Consider the following 16,609-nt stretch of genomic DNA (forward strand, 5'->3'; position numbering starts at 1 on the left):
ACAGCGCTGTTAGAGCGTGCATACACACACACACATACAGCGCCGTTAGAGCGCGCGTACACACTCACACACACATACACACACAGCGCTATTAGAGCGCGCGTAGACAGACACACACACATCGCCGTTAGAGTGCGCATACACACACACATACACACACAGCGCTATTAGCGCGCGTACACACAAACACACACACACACACACATAGCGCCATTAGAGCGTGCGTACACACACACATACTGTCAGCACCCTGTTAGAGAGTGCGTACACACTCACAGCACCCTCTTAGAGCGTGCGTGCACACACACACTCACAGAACCCTGTTAGAGTGCGCGTACACACACACACACATAGCGCCATTAGAGCGTGCGTACACACACACATACACACAGCACCATGTTAGAGCGCGCGTGCACACACACACATACTGTCAGCACCCTGTTAGAGAGTGCATACACACACACACACACACACATACACACACAGCGCCATTAGCGCGCGTACACACAAACACACACACATAGCGCCATTAGAGCGTGCGTATACACACACATACCGTCAGCACCCTGTTAGAGAGTGCGTACACACTCACAGCACCCTCTTAGAGCGTGCGTGCACACACACACACACTCACAGAACCCTGTTAGAGTGCGCGTACACACACACACACATAGCGCCATTAGAGCGTGCGTACACACACACATACACACAGCACCCTCTTAGAGCGTGCATGCACACACACACACATACTCTCAGCACCATTAGAGTGCTATGTATGAATGAATGTATGTATATATATATTAAAATACACACACATACACACATAGCGCCATTAGAGCGTCCGTACACACACATACACACACAGCGCCGTTAGAATGCGCGTACACACACACACATACACATACAGCGCCATTAGAGCGCGCGTACACAAACATACATACACACACAGCGCCGTTAGAGGGCGCCTACACACATACACACACAGCGCCGTTAGAGTGTGCGTACACACACATACACACACAGTGCCGTTAGAGTGCGCGTAGACACACACACACACAGCGCCGTTAGAGTGTGCGTACACACACATACACACACAGCGCCATTAGAGTGCGCGTAGACACACACACACACAGCGCCGTTAGAGGGCGCCTACACACATACACACACAGCGCCGTTAGAGGGCGCCTACACACATACACACACAGTGCCGTTAGAGTGCGCGTAGACACACGCACACACAGCGCCGTTAGAGTGTGCGTACACACACATACACACACAGCGCCATTAGAGTGCGCGTAGACACATACACATACAGTGCCATTAGAGCGCGCGTACACACATACACACACAGCGCCGTTAGAGCGCGCGTACACACACACACATCGCCGTTAGAGCGCGCGTACACACACATACACACAGCGCTGTTAGAGTGCGCGTACACACACACACATCGCCGTTAGAGTGCGCGTACACACACACACATCGGCGTTAGAGTGCGCGTACACACACACACATCGGCGTTAGAGTGCGCGTACACACAGACACACACATACACACACAGCGCCATTAGAGTGCGCGTACACACATACATACACAGCGCCGTTAGATTGCGCATATATACACACACACACATACACACACAGCGCCATTAGAGTGTGAGTACACACATACACACACAGCGCCGTTAGAATGCGCGTACACACACACACACATCGCCGTTAAAGTGGGCGTACACACACACACATACACACAGCGCCATTAGAGCGTGCGTACACACATACACACAGCGCCATTAGAGCTTGCGTACACACACACACACATACACACACAGTGCAATTACAGCGCACGTACACACACACATACACACAGCACCCTATTAGAGTGCGCGTGCACACACACACACATACTCTCAGCTCCATTAGAGTGCTATGTTTGAATGAATGTATGTATAAATATATTAACATACACACACATAGCGCCATTAGAGCGTGCGTACACACACACACATACACACATAGCGCCGTTAGAATGCGCGTACACACACACACATACAGCGCCGTTAAAGTGGGCATACACACAGCGCCGTTAGAGTGCGTGTACACACACACATAGCGCCATTAGAGCGCGCGTACACACATGCACATACACACAGCGCTGTTAGAGCGTGCGTACACACTCACACACACATACACAAACAGCGTGATTAGAGCGCACGTACACACACACACATCGCCGTTAGAGTGCGCGTACAGACACATACACACATAGCGCCATTAGAGCGTGCGTACAGACACACACACATAGCGCCATTAGAGCGCGCGTACACACACACACTGCGCCATTAGAGCGTGCGTACACACACATATACACACAGCGCTGTTAGAGCGTGCATACACACACACACATACACATACAGCGCCGTTAGAGCGCGCGTACACACTCACACACACATACACACACAGCGCTATTAGAGCGCGCGTAGACAGACACACACACATCGCCGTTAGAGTGCGCATACACACACACATACACACACAGCGCTATTAGCGCGCGTACACACAAACACACACACACATAGCGCCATTAGAGCGTGCGTACACACACACATACTGTCAGCACCCTGTTAGAGAGTGCGTACACACTCACAGCACCCTCTTAGAGCGTGCGTGCACACACACACACACTCACAGAACCCTGTTAGAGTGCGCGTACACACACACACACATAGCGCCATTAGAGCGTGCGTACATACACACAGCACCATGTTAGAGCGCGCGTGCACACACACACATACTGTCAGCACCCTGTTAGAGAGTGCATACACACACACACAGCGCCATTAGCGCGCGTACACACAAACACACACACACATAGCGCCATTAGAGCGTGCGTATACACACACATACCGTCAGCACCCTGTTAGAGAGTGCGTACACACTCACAGCACCCTCTTAGAGCGTGCGTGCACACACACACACACTCACAGAACCCTGTTAGAGTGCGCGTACACACACACACACATAGCGCCATTAGAGCGTGCGTACACACACACATACACACAGCACCATGTTAGAGCGCGCGTGCACACACACACACACTCACAGAACCCTGTTAGAGTGCGCGTACACACACACACACATAGCGCCATTAGAGCGTGCGTACACACACACATACACACAGCACCCTCTTAGAGCGTGCATGCACACACACACACATACTCTCAGCACCATTAGAGTGCTATGTATGAATGAATGTATGTATATATATATTAAAATACACACACATACACACATAGCGCCATTAGAGCATCCGTACACACACATACACACACAGCGCCGTTAGAATGCGCGTACACACACACACATACACATACAGCGCCATTAGAGCGCGCGTACACAAACATACATACACACACAGCGCCGTTAGAGGGCGCCTACACACATACACACACAGCGCCGTTAGAGTGTGCGTACACACACATACACACACAGTGCCGTTAGAGTGCGCGTAGACACACACACACACAGCGCCGTTAGAGTGTGCGTACACACACATACACACACAGCGCCATTAGAGTGCGCGTAGACACACACACACACAGCGCCGTTAGAGGGCGCCTACACACATACACACACAGCGCCGTTAGAGGGCGCCTACACACATACACACACAGTGCCGTTAGAGTGCGCGTAGACACACGCACACACAGCGCCGTTAGAGTGTGCGTACACACACATACACACACAGCGCCATTAGAGTGCGCGTAGACACATACACATACAGTGCTATTAGAGCGCGCGTACACACATACACACACAGCGCCGTTAGAGCGCGCGTACACACACACACATCGCCGTTAAAGTGCGCGTACACACACACACACACATACACACACTGCGCAATTAGAGCGCGCGTACACACACATACACACAGCGCTGTTAGAGTGCGCGTACACACACACACATCGCCGTTAGAGTGCGCGTACACACACACACATCGGCGTTAGAGTGCGCGTACACACAGACACACACATACACACACAGCGCCATTAGAGTGCGCGTACACACATACATACACAGCGCCGTTAGATTGCGCATATATACACACACACATACACACACAGCGCCATTAGAGTGTGAGTACACACATACACACACAGCGCCGTTAGAATGCGCGTACACACACACACACACATCGCCGTTAAAGTGGGCGTACACACACACACATACACACAGCGCCATTAGAGCGTGCGTACACACATACACACAGCGGCATTAGAGCTTGCGTACACACACACACACATACACACACAGTGCAATTACAGCGCGCGTACACACACACATACACACAGCACCCTATTAGAGTGCGCGTGCACACACACACATACACACACAGCGTCGTTAGAATGCGCATACACACACACACACAGCGCCATTAGAGCTTGCGTACACACACACACACATACACACACAGTGCAATTACAGCGCACGTACACACACACATACACACAGCACCCTATTAGAGTGCACGTACACAAACACACATACACACACAGCGCCGTTAGAGTGCGCGTACACACACACATACACACACAGTGCCATTAGAGCGCGCGTACACACACACACATACACACACATCGGCGTTAGAGTGCGCGTACACACAGACACACACATACACACACAGCGCCATTAGAGTGCGCGTACACACATACATACACAGCGCCGTTAGAGTGCGCATATATACACACACAGCGCCATTAGAGTGTGAGTACACACTTACACACACAGCGCCGTTAGAATGCGCGTACACACACACACATACACACAGCGCCATTAGAGCGTGCGTACACACACACACACATACACACACAGTGCAATTACAGCGCGCGTACACACACACATACACACAGCACCCTATTAGAGTGCGCGTGCACACACACACATACACACACAGCGTCGTTAGAATGCGCATACACACACACACACAGCGCCATTAGAGCGCACGTACACAAACACACATGCACACACAGCGCCGTTAGAGCGCGCGTACACAAACACACATACACACACAGCGCCGTTAGAGTGCGCGTACACACACACATACACACACAGTGCCATTAGAGCGCGCGTACACACATACACACACATCGCTATTAGAGCGCGCGTACACAAACACACATACACACACAGCGCTGTTAGATTGCGCGTACACACACACACACACACAGTGCCATTAGAGCGCGCGTACACAAACAGACATACACACACAGCGCTGTTAGATTGCGCGTACACACACACAAACACACTCAGCGCCATTAGAGCGCGCGTTCACACACACATACACACAGCACCGTTATAGTGCGCATACACACACACATACACACAGCGCCATTAGAGCGTGCGTACACACACACACACACATACACACAGCGCCATTAGAGCGCGCGTACACACACACACATACACACAGCGCCATTAGAGCTTGCGTACACTCACACACACATACACACACAGCGCGATAAGAGCGTGCGTACACACACACACATACACACACATACACACAGTGCCATTAGAGTGCGCGTACACACACACATACACACAGCGCTGTTAGAGCGTGCGTACACACACACACACATATACACACAGCGCTGTTACAGTGCGCGTACACACACACATACACACAGCTCCGTTAGAGCGCGCGTACACACACACACACACACACATATACAGCGCTGGTAGAGTGCGCGTACACACACACACATACACACACACACACACACACAGTGCCATTAGAGTGCGCGTACACACACACATACACACAGCGCTGTTAGAGCGTGCGTGCACACACACACACATACACACAGTCACAGCGCCATGTTAGAGCACGCGTGCACATACACATACACACAGCTCCGTTAGAGCGCGCGTACACACACACACACACACACATATACAGCGCTGGTAGAGTGCGCGTACACACACACACACATACTCGTAAATCTTACATAAGCAGGACGTAGGTTCCTACCATCATTTATGGGGACACCACTTTCCAGCGGTCTTACAGGCATGAAAAAAATCAAGCAAGCATATTTTTTTTTTAGGAATGCATTACCCACTTCAGATTTAGGCTATCATTAAGTATAGATTTTACCTATGTTGCAATTGTCAGTTCTGAGGACATCCAAAATTTCCATCTTTCAGGGGACTTAATTTGCATATGTGCACATTTTTCACGTTACTTACACAATGGGGGCCTAATTTGCATACACAAAAAAAAAAAACTTTATACACCCTAGAAAGCATATTTTAGTATACATACTGCATGACTAAGAATTGGTTTACTTTTAGTGACTGAATACTATATTAATCAATGTTGCTTTTGACAAAAGACTGAAGTGAGGTACCTTTTACCTTCAAAATACACGACTCATATTCCAAATATTTATTGTCTTTTCTAATTCACAGCACCTCACCCAAACACAGAATAATACCATTTCGGCTGGCTACACACAGATTTGCCCTGGGAGTTAACATTGTATTTGAGTACCTCTTTATAGTTACTTATGACCACTTAAAGCTTCTGAACATTGTTTTCACTCTTTCCATTTGAAAATAAAAATGCAAACATTTTCCCCCTAATCATGTCAATTATCACCATAAAAAGCAAGTAAAAAACTAAAAACACTTTACCATTTTCTCTTTCAACAACTAAAAATTTCTTTTGCAGCTACTTACAAAACTAAAATTTTACCCTATAAAGTCAACTTAAAAATCTGGGGGGAAATAAAATACCTGTATTAGCTGCAGTATCTATATAAAACAAATTAGTCACTTAAGCTACTGACTTAAGCTGACAGTAGTTTTCTTTTGTTAGAAACAATTCGGTTATGAACGTAATACTTGATACTCTGCCAATCTCTATCTTTGAGAGCTTCTGGTTCTTTCTTTAGACATTTATCACAGTCTGCTTTCCCTGGTACCCGACCGGATTGAAGGAATATCATCAGATGTCTCTCAACAGCCTGAATTTCCATCTGACTCCATTTTTTCTTTGTCTGTATTCTTGGCCCAGGATTTGTTCCTACACAAAGAATACAACCATTTTACTGTGTATTCAAATGCATTCAGTAAGAATTTACTATGGATAATAAGTAAGCAATATTTGTCAACTTTAGAGTATGATTTACCAGTTGTCACTGTGGTCCTTTGCCTCTTTTGTATGGTCATTTCTCTCTGCACAGGAGGAATTGCTCCAGACGTAGTTCCTGGTGAATCAACGACGAACCAGAAATTAAATTTACCAAAACAGACCAAACAGGAAAAAAATTGAATGACCAGTTGATGCTATTAAAATACCACCATTCAAATCAGTTTTGGCATTAAGGTTGAATGGCACAAACCGCATTGTCACGTGAATAATAATACTCTTGCAAATACCTTTATTCAGCAGCTCGGAATCCACTTCATCTTCAGTCATGAATTCCTCCTCAGTAAGCTCATCAATTGTCTCTGTCAAAAACGGAAGCAAAAATGGAAGTTATTCAAATGCAGGACTATATGGAGTTCTAATCTATGGAGCACTTCATTAATTTAATCATCTAAAAACCCTGCAATGAGAATGACATGTTTCATTATTTTATTATTAATATTTTATTTAAACATTCTTGTTTTTGAATGTATCATCACATTAAAGATTGTCTAACAATTAGCAAGTAATTCTGACTACACTGCTAAATCTTTCAATTTAAATGCACAGACAACAAAACCACTAAATATCTTGTAGTAGAATGATATATTGTACTTTGACATATGAGCTTTTGAGCATAATGAGTGAATGAGGCATACCGTTTGGGTCAATGTTAATTTGGTCCAAATTCTTTCCCTGAAAATCAGCTATCCTTCCCTTTTCAAGTGCCATCAGCACTTTGCTTACTTTAGCCAGCTGCAGTGTTTTTTCTGGCAATCTGTAAAATTCACGATGGACCCTTATATCATGGCCTAGAAAATTGGCAAGCTGATCCATTTCAGTGTTGCTCATGTTTAGAATAGTTGACAGTGTTGCAGCATGCTTTCGTAGCTTCGTTGATGTCAATGCCTTTGGACAGGAAGCATTGCAAGCAAGAGAAAATCTCCTTAAACAGTCAGACCCTCTGATGTGGGTCATGGCTAATGGTCGAGCAAACATATATCCATTCTCTTCTAGCACTCCACAAGACTCCCTGTTCTTCACTAGCAACTCCAATGCTTGTAACATTTTAGGTGTAAGCAATACAGGAACAGGCCGGCCCCTTTTCCCTCTGATGATAATCCTGGAGTAATGTTTGCACAAGGTTTTCTCAAGCTCTGAAAGAGCCCAGTCTAAGTCATCATGATGGCCAGAGGTGTCCCTGGAGAGAAATGCCGACAAGGGCATTCTTGAAACTTCTCCTTCCCTACGCCTGTTGAATAATATTATTTCAGCCAAGCATGCTTTAGCAAGAGCAGACCAATTCTTGACCGAAGCCTCAGATGACAACTGGCAGACACACTCATCCAGTGTTTTGTCCAAATAAGCATGCAGTTTTTGCACATCTCGTGTAAATGGTAATAGCGAAGGTGCATTCCACTTTATTTCTGCAGCGTTCCGTCCAGCAGTGGCAGACACCAGCTCATTCCACTTCTCTTTGTGGACTTCTTGAAAGTCTGTGGCTTTCTTCTCCAGTACTTCATTACCTGTAATTAATGCTTGAGCTTTAACGAGTTTACTCAGCTTCACTAAGCTGTTTCCAAGTTTACGGGCAAGAGAGGGGATTTTGTATTTTTCGGTTTCCCTTTGGTATCCACATGTAATCTGAACTGCTTTGATAACTTCCAAATATTTTGAGGGATTAATAAAATCTTCCATTGTTTTTAGCGATGTATATTTTTTGGCAGTAACCAAGAGTCTTCCAAGTTCTCGCAAAGTCTGTCTAGTCCAGGTTTGTGCTGCATCACTCGATCCTTTTTTGTTAAGTAAATGCTCCCCAATTTTAATTATGTGACTGTCGTTTTTCAGGGCTTTCGTGACTTCATCAGCTTGCATGCCACTAAGTGTCTTCCATAATTGTTTACTGACTTCAGAAGGTGCAGGCTCTGCAAAAGCACAAAGTGCTTGCACTCTATTTTTTCCCTGAACTGACTTAGTGCCTTTAGGACAAAATTTACACAGTTTCACATGTCGCCATAAAATCTTTCGAAGAAATAATCCCTGGCAATATGCACAGTGCAAGTAGTCATCTCCTCTACTTTCATTGTGTGGCTGTTTGCAAGCAACAAGCTGTCCTTCACCCGTCCTAATAACAGCTGCATTATGGGCAAAGTTCCCTTTATTCCTGAGAAAATCTAAATGCATTCTCCTCTGTTTTGACCCCTTTGGAAAACTACAGGCCTTTGCTACCTCTCTCTCATTCTCATGTTTTTGTTCAAGGTGTCTTGCAATTTTGCTGTATGGTTGCATGCAATACAAGCAGTAGTGTCTTTTATTGTATGCTCTGCCTCCACCACACTTCTTCTTTACAGCAGAAACCAGGACAGCATGTTTCCCTCCTTCCCTAATCTTACTTGTGAAAACAGCCATATTGTCATCATCTTCCATCTCCTCAGAACTGCAGCTGACTTCTATATCCACTGTAGTACTATCAGGAGCTTTCCAGTTAAACTCATAAGAGGCACTGTCTTGAGATTTCTGTTTTGATTTGGAAGCTGACAAACTTGAGCAACTGCTCTCACTGTCCTCACTTGAGTTGGGAACATAGTCCTCACCACTCTCTGACAAGGAATCAAAGAGCTCCTCTGAACCCTCAGGAACGAACTCATTCATCTGGAAAAAGCAATATTTTAGATAGGAAAATGTAATGCCAAATTTACAATACGAAAACCACTGTTTCAACATCCAGATCTTCACCTCAACATCTAGACCAAAAACAAGCCATCATCACTGAAATGCCTTACTTTTATACTCCGTGTTCTTCTGAGTCTGGGTACACATTCATCAGCACCAGCTTCACTATCTGAGTACTGGGACTGAACGAAATCAACAATAATATTCAACAACATGACATCTAATAAGCATCCATATCAACTCAATTTACTTCAATAGAAAATTCGATATATTTTCTTAACACACTGATTGGACAATGCACTGTGTCATGGCTGCATTTGCACAAATTATGCTTCTTAAGCATTATTGTGTGGGCAGCTTTGCTCCATCACACCCACAGGGTTAGGGTTTGAATCTGGCCTCCAATACTGTATGTTTGAATGTTCTCCCCAAGACAGTGTGGGTTTGCACCCTTGGAGACAGGCACATTAGCTAAACTTGGGTGTCAAAATTTCCACATTGTGTGTACTCAAAATACAGACTGGCGTCCGGTCTTGGGTTGTTCCCTGTCTTGTGCCAATTAAAGCAGGGATATTCCCTAGCCCCCGGCAACTCTGCACTTGATAGGCAGTGGAATAATGAAAGGATTATTCAAAAGCACAGCGAGACATCTATTTAAGAAAAATCTAAATGATAAAGTATGGAAGCATCAACTACCTAACTTTCATGATGAGCACAGGTAAAAACACTTACCTGTTGTCCAGCTGAATCAGAAGTTACCAAATGGTCATCTTCATCTGTAACCATTTGGTTGGTCTCGCCAGAATCCTTGTTGGTCTTCTCGGCTGTCATGTCATTTGTCAAATGCTGTGAAGAGGTTAACAGCTTTAAGTGAACAGGCAGGTAAATAACTTCAAAATCACACTACCTTTGGATTGGCGTGATACACAGTTTGCCCCTTTTCCTATAAAAATGGCAACTTGCATCGTTTTCAAAACACACATTAGTCAAAGCTTACTTTGTGGGGACGCCGTGAAGGCATTAAAATCTATCATGCAGTTTTCTTAAGAAAGCAGTGTTGTCACTAAATCCCATTTAGCCATCCAAGTAATAGTGAGAAGAACTCAAGCATAAGTAAAAATCATACAAAAGGTGATCGATGCAGCCGGACACGTCATGATATGCCGTACAAACGTGTCTGGTACACACCTTCCTTAATTTTAAAAAATAAGAAATTCATGAAAAAGTGTTGCAGGCAGAATAGGCAAGAGAAGTGGACATAACGCATTTACAAAATTTCATTTTTCAGCTGCAAAATACAAGTTTGTTTTAGTGCCTCACGCAGTCCCCATGAAGCTAGTTTTGTCTAAAAGTGTGTTTGTGCTTGAACTCCTGAGCTGAAACTCGCAAACATGCTTAGTGGGGACATTTTACACACATTTCCTGCTGGTCTTCAAGGGGACATTTTCGTGGTCAATGACTACTCTGACTGGGTATAAAAACACAGTCAGACCAAAACATGCGTCATGAGGACAGAGTACAGGAAGAAAATGTAGCAACTATTTTGGAGATATCAGAATGTGGTAACTAAATCCTCTGCAGACTAGTTAGAAAAATGTCACAAACCACTGTTCATTCACACTAATTGAGCAAAAATACTGAATTATTCTACAGTAGCACAAGACTTCCATCAAAGTACCTTGAAATGATAAAGAACGTGAACATCAACTATCTTATTGTCATGATGAGCACAGATAAAAACACTTACCTGTTGTCCAGCTGAATCAGAAGTTACCAAATGGTCATCTTCATCTGTAACCATTTGGTTGGTCTCGCCAGAATCCTTGTCGGTCTTCTCGGCTGTCATGTCATTTGTCAAATGCTGTGAAGAGGTTAACAGCTTTAAGTGAACAGGCAGGTAAATAACTTCAAAATCACACTACCTTTGGATTGGCGTGATACACAGTTTGCCCCTTTTCCTATAAAAATGGCAACTTGCATCGTTTTCAAAACACACATTAGTCAAAGCTTACTTTGTGGGGACGCCGTGAAGGCATTAAAATCTATCATGCAGTTTTCTTAAGAAAGCAGTGTTGTCACTAAATCCCATTTAGCCATCCAAGTAATAGTGAGAAGAACTCAAGCATAAGTAAAAATCATACAAAAGGTGATCGATGCAGCCGGACACGTCATGATATGCCGTACAAACGTGTCTGGTACACACCTTCCTTAATTTAAAAAAATAAGAAATTCATGAAAAAGTGTTGCAGGCAGAATAGGCAAGAGAAGTGGACATGACGCATTTGCAAAATTTCATTTTTCAGCTGCAAAATACAAGTTTGTTTTAGTGCCTCACGCAGTCCCCATGAAGCTAGTTTTGTCTAAAAGTGTGTTTGTGCTTGAACTCCTGAGCTGAAACTCGCAAACATGCTTAGTGGGGACATTTTACACACATTTCCTGCTGGTCTTCAAGGGGACATTTTCGTGGTCAATGACTACTCTGACTGGGTATAAAAACACAGTCAGACCAAAACATGCGTCATGAGGACAGAGTACGGGAAGAAAATGTAGCAACTATTTTGGAGATATCAGAATGTGGTAACTAAATCCTCTGCAGACTAGTTAGAAAAATGTCACAAACCACTGTTCATTCACACTAATTGAGCAAAAATACTGAATTATTCTACAGTAGCACAAGACTTCCATCAAAGTACCTTGAAATGATAAAGAACGTGAACATCAACTATCTTATTGTCATGATGAGCACAGATAAAAACACTTACCTGTTGTCCAGCTGAATCAGAAGTTACCAAATGGTCATCTTCATCTGTAACCATTTGGTTGGTCTCGCCAGAATCCTTGTCGGTCTTCTCGGCTGTCATGTCATTTGTCAAATGCTGTGAAGAGGTTAACAGCTTTAAGTGAACAGGCAGGTAAATAACTTCAAAATCACACTACCTTTGGATTGGCGTGATACACAGTTTGCCCCTTTTCCTATAAAAATGGCAACTTGCATCGTTTTCAAAACACACATTAGTCAAAGCTTACTTTGTGGGGACGCCGTGAAGGCATTAAAATCTATCATGCAGTTTTCTTAAGAAAGCAGTGTTGTCACTAAATCCCATTTAGCCATCCAAGTAATAGTGAGAAGAACTCAAGCATAAGTAAAAATCATACAAAAGGTGATCGATGCAGCCGGACACGTCATGATATGCCGTACAAACGTGTCTGGTACACACCTTCCTTAATTTAAAAAAATAAGAAATTCATGAAAAAGTGTTGCAGGCAGAATAGGCAAGAGAAGTGGACATGACGCATTTGCAAAATTTCATTTTTCAGCTGCAAAATACAAGTTTGTTTTAGTGCCTCACGCAGTCCCCATGAAGCTAGTTTTGTCTAAAAGTGTGTTTGTGCTTGAACTCCTGAGCTGAAACTCGCAAACATGCTTAGTGGGGACATTTTACACACATTTCCTGCTGGTCTTCAAGGGGACATTTTCGTGGTCAATGACTACTCTGACTGGGTATAAAAACACAGTCAGACCAAAACATGCGTCATGAGGACAGAGTACGGGAAGAAAATGTAGCAACTATTTTGGAGATATCAGAATGTGGTAACTAAATCCTCTGCAGACTAGTTAGAAAAATGTCACAAACCACTGTTCATTCACACTAATTGAGCAAAAATACTGAATTATTCTACAGTAGCACAAGACTTCCATCAAAGTACCTTGAAATGATAAAGAACGTGAACATCAACTATCTTATTGTCATGATGAGCACAGATAAAAACACTTACCTGTTGTCCAGCTGAATCAGAAGTTACCAAATGGTCATCTTCATCTGTAACCATTTGGTTGGTCTCGCCAGAATCCTTGTCGGTCTTCTCGGCTGTCATGTCATTTGTCAAATGCTGTGAAGAGGTCAACAGCTTAAGTGAATATGCATACTTGAAGTTACAGTCTGGAAAAAAATCCATAGAAACAACCTATGCAATCATTTATGTTTCTGTATAAGTCAGTAATCACAACTTGTTTCAATGCCTTCACACTTCCCACTCTCCATATAACTCCTGTTGTTTGACTGAACATAGGACCCATACGTTCTTCCTAAATGAATATGTACCATACTATTTGAATAACAATATTGTGAAAACTGTCCTTACATTGCTTTTGGCAAGAATCAACAAGTTGATAAAATGTTAGTTTCACAACTGACCCATCATTTAGCAATAGTAGATTCTTCCTAGCTTCAAACCATTGCAATACTGACCGAACAGACCTTTTCTCTCCATGGCCAATCGTTTGTGCCATAATCGTAGGTTATTTCTTCTCCCTCTTTTATATCTCTTAATGCAAAAAGACACAGATGTGGCTTTCCATCCACTTTAATTACTTTCATTCGACAATTGGGGTTTCGATGGTCATCGTTCACTAGCCGGCCAAACGATCCATCTTCTATACTAGCATCAATACTGTAAAGCAAAAATAAGTACAAGTGTACAGTTATTTCCATTTACAATAGTTAAATTATCTGACAGACCTTGAGGTTAACCCCTGCTTTACAATGGCTTTTAAAGGTTAAGTTGTTCTTAGCTACAGCACATTGCTAATTGATACCAACTAGTAAATATTTGTCAGCTTACCACCATGTCCGACTACTCCATTTAAAGTCAAACATAAAGACTGTGCAGGACTTGTGATAGACTTCTCTTCTTCTGCTTGACTCAGCAAAATTAATCAATTCACCTCTATATTCAACAATAAAGTCCCCGTGCAAGAATGGAGCAAGTGTGAACACTCCACGGCCTTAAAAAAAAACAAAAAAAAAAAAACACATCAATATGGACTAGACAAATCACAAATGTGACAGGAAACAGGTATTTCTCATGATGTTAAATGCATACAACTAACCAATGTGCTACTATAACATTACATGGTTAGTTTTTAAATAATGTTGCCAATATTTTGCCTTTTACTCTATGCTGGAAGGAGAATGCTAAGAAAAGTAATGGATTCCAGAAACTTTGGTGCTTGGCGGCTTAATGATATAATATATTATTTATTAATCCATGGAGCTATATTGCACAACACATACATTTTTAGCAAACCTTACCTTTTAACGGACTTATGTACTTGATCTCTAATTTTGTACTCTTGTCTGTCTTTGTGGCGACATGTGAAATAGCATCATTTAGAGGACTGATTCGTCGAGACATTTTGAGCTCTGCAAATTCAAAAGCAAATTAATTTTAAACTAGTTAAAATCATTAAACCTCATAAGATAAATTGAAATCATTGCATAGTATCTATCACACTCATGACGGATAGTTAACAGAACAATTTAAAATAAAAAATACATTTACTATCCTCACGACATTACTTACCCAGTTTTCTATATTGTTATATTACTACAATGGCAGTCTAGCTAAACAAATGCGCTATTATAGCTGGTTACTCGACGTCCTGTTTTTCCATTTATAAAAACGAGATACACATCAAACAAAATCTATTTTAACTAAACTGGACACTTCGCAAATCTATTTCAGAATAAATAATATGTTAAAATAACAGGAATGTATTTTGTAGACTATTTTAAGCCTACGTGCGAAATGCATTAGCTTACTGTCGACGTAAAGCAAACATTATGATAGCACTTAAGATACAAAGCACTCGAAGGCGTAATAATAATCAAACTACACAAAGAACTACATCCAATAAAATACTCTAACTAGCCACATGTCTACTTGTTAATATAGAGAGACTGAAAAAACTTAAAATTATTCACTTTTGGCTATACGACTACTCCTGAGGACTTCGCGTAAATACCACAAAATTCCGAGTTCGGTATTATTTTTGCATACTTTATATACTATTTGTCACATTAAATGTAGTCGAAAACTTACGTTCTCCAAAAACAACTTACTGCATTTAATTGTATATACAATATCTGCATTTATTTACATGCAAATATAAAATAAGAAACCGAAATAAAGTGCCTCCAACTTACCAGTTACTTTTCCAGCGTCGTCTTCACTCTAGAAGTTTTCCCGCGCCGTATGCAAATTAGGTGTACGTTACCGCGCTATGCAAATTTACAGCGTGTGTGTGTGTCTGAATCCTCGCCTGCTATAGCATGGTCTAGACCGCTAGCGTCGCTGTAGAGCATCTCCCACACACACACTCCAGGTAAAAATCATCAGTTATGGGCCACCACTGATAGTCACTCCAGACCTTATATAGGCTCTCTCCTGCTGATTTAGCATGGTTTCCGTTGTGGGGACCATGATTTTGGTCCCCACAAAGATTTTGGTCCCCACACCGTGACTGTGTAAACACACTGAAGTCCCCATGATGATATAATTACAAGGGCACATACACACACACACACACACACACAGTGCCATTAGAGTGCGCGTACACACACACATACACAGCACCCTGTTTGAGCATGCGTGCACACACACACACATACACACAGTCACAGCGCCATGTTAGAGCACGCGTGCACATACACATACACACACTCACAACAGCCTGTTAGAGCACGCATGCACACACACACAGCACCCTGTTAGAGTGCGTGCATACACTCACAGAACCCTCTTAGAGCGCGCGTGCACACACACTCACATTCTCTCAGCACCATTAGAGTGCTATGTATGAATGAATGTATGTATATATATATTAAAATAAATAAAATTAATTTCATTAATTAAATTTGTTTCATGAAATAACTATTTAAAGAAATTAATAATTAACAGTACTATT

General features: G+C 43.0%; 1 protein-coding gene across 4 annotated transcripts; it reads right to left on the bottom strand.

Moving 5' to 3' along the window:
• Positions 1 to 6,429: 6,429 nt before the first annotated feature.
• On the bottom strand, positions 6,430 to 16,203 carry LOC125724016 (uncharacterized). Of its 4 annotated transcripts, none has more exons than XM_049000866.1 (12): positions 15,849 to 16,203; positions 14,955 to 15,065; positions 14,485 to 14,647; positions 14,112 to 14,313; positions 13,639 to 13,752; positions 12,624 to 12,737; positions 11,609 to 11,722; positions 10,594 to 10,707; positions 9,972 to 10,043; positions 7,440 to 7,511; positions 7,190 to 7,267; positions 6,430 to 7,083 (listed from the first exon to the last, which is right to left on the bottom strand). In XM_049000866.1, the coding sequence occupies exons 2-10, from the start codon at positions 15,055 to 15,057 to the stop codon at positions 7,476 to 7,478; spliced, it is 1,032 nt and encodes a 343-aa protein (XP_048856823.1). In that variant the 5' UTR covers positions 15,058 to 15,065; positions 15,849 to 16,203; the 3' UTR covers positions 6,430 to 7,083; positions 7,190 to 7,267; positions 7,440 to 7,475. The 4 variants fall into 4 exon arrangements, 3 of the variants coding, with proteins under 3 accessions (XP_048856823.1, XP_048856822.1, XP_048856824.1); XM_049000865.1 differs by lacking the exon at positions 15,849 to 16,203 and adding an exon at positions 7,848 to 9,840 and having other exon boundaries at positions 14,955 to 15,343; XM_049000867.1 differs by lacking the exon at positions 10,594 to 10,707.
• Positions 16,204 to 16,609: the final 406 nt, after the last annotated feature.

This window comes from Brienomyrus brachyistius, unplaced genomic scaffold (genome assembly GCF_023856365.1).
Source record: "Brienomyrus brachyistius isolate T26 unplaced genomic scaffold, BBRACH_0.4 scaffold53, whole genome shotgun sequence".
Lineage (NCBI taxonomy): Eukaryota > Metazoa > Chordata > Actinopteri > Osteoglossiformes > Mormyridae > Brienomyrus > Brienomyrus brachyistius.

What these genes read in the sequence shown, in the direction of transcription:
- LOC125724016 (XM_049000865.1), bottom strand. Translation starts at nt 15,057, where the DNA reads ATGTCTCGACGAATCAGTCCTCTAAATGATGCTATTTCACATGTCGCC. An exon ending in CTGATTCAGCTGGACAACAG is followed by an intron (nt 10,044 to 10,593) that starts GTAAGTGTTTTT and finishes GATTTCGTTCAG; the next exon opens with TCCCAGTACTCAGATAGTGA. An exon ending in TTCCGAGCTGCTGAATAAAG is followed by an intron (nt 7,268 to 7,439) that starts GTATTTGCAAGA and finishes TTGATTCACCAG; the next exon opens with GAACTACGTCTGGAGCAATT.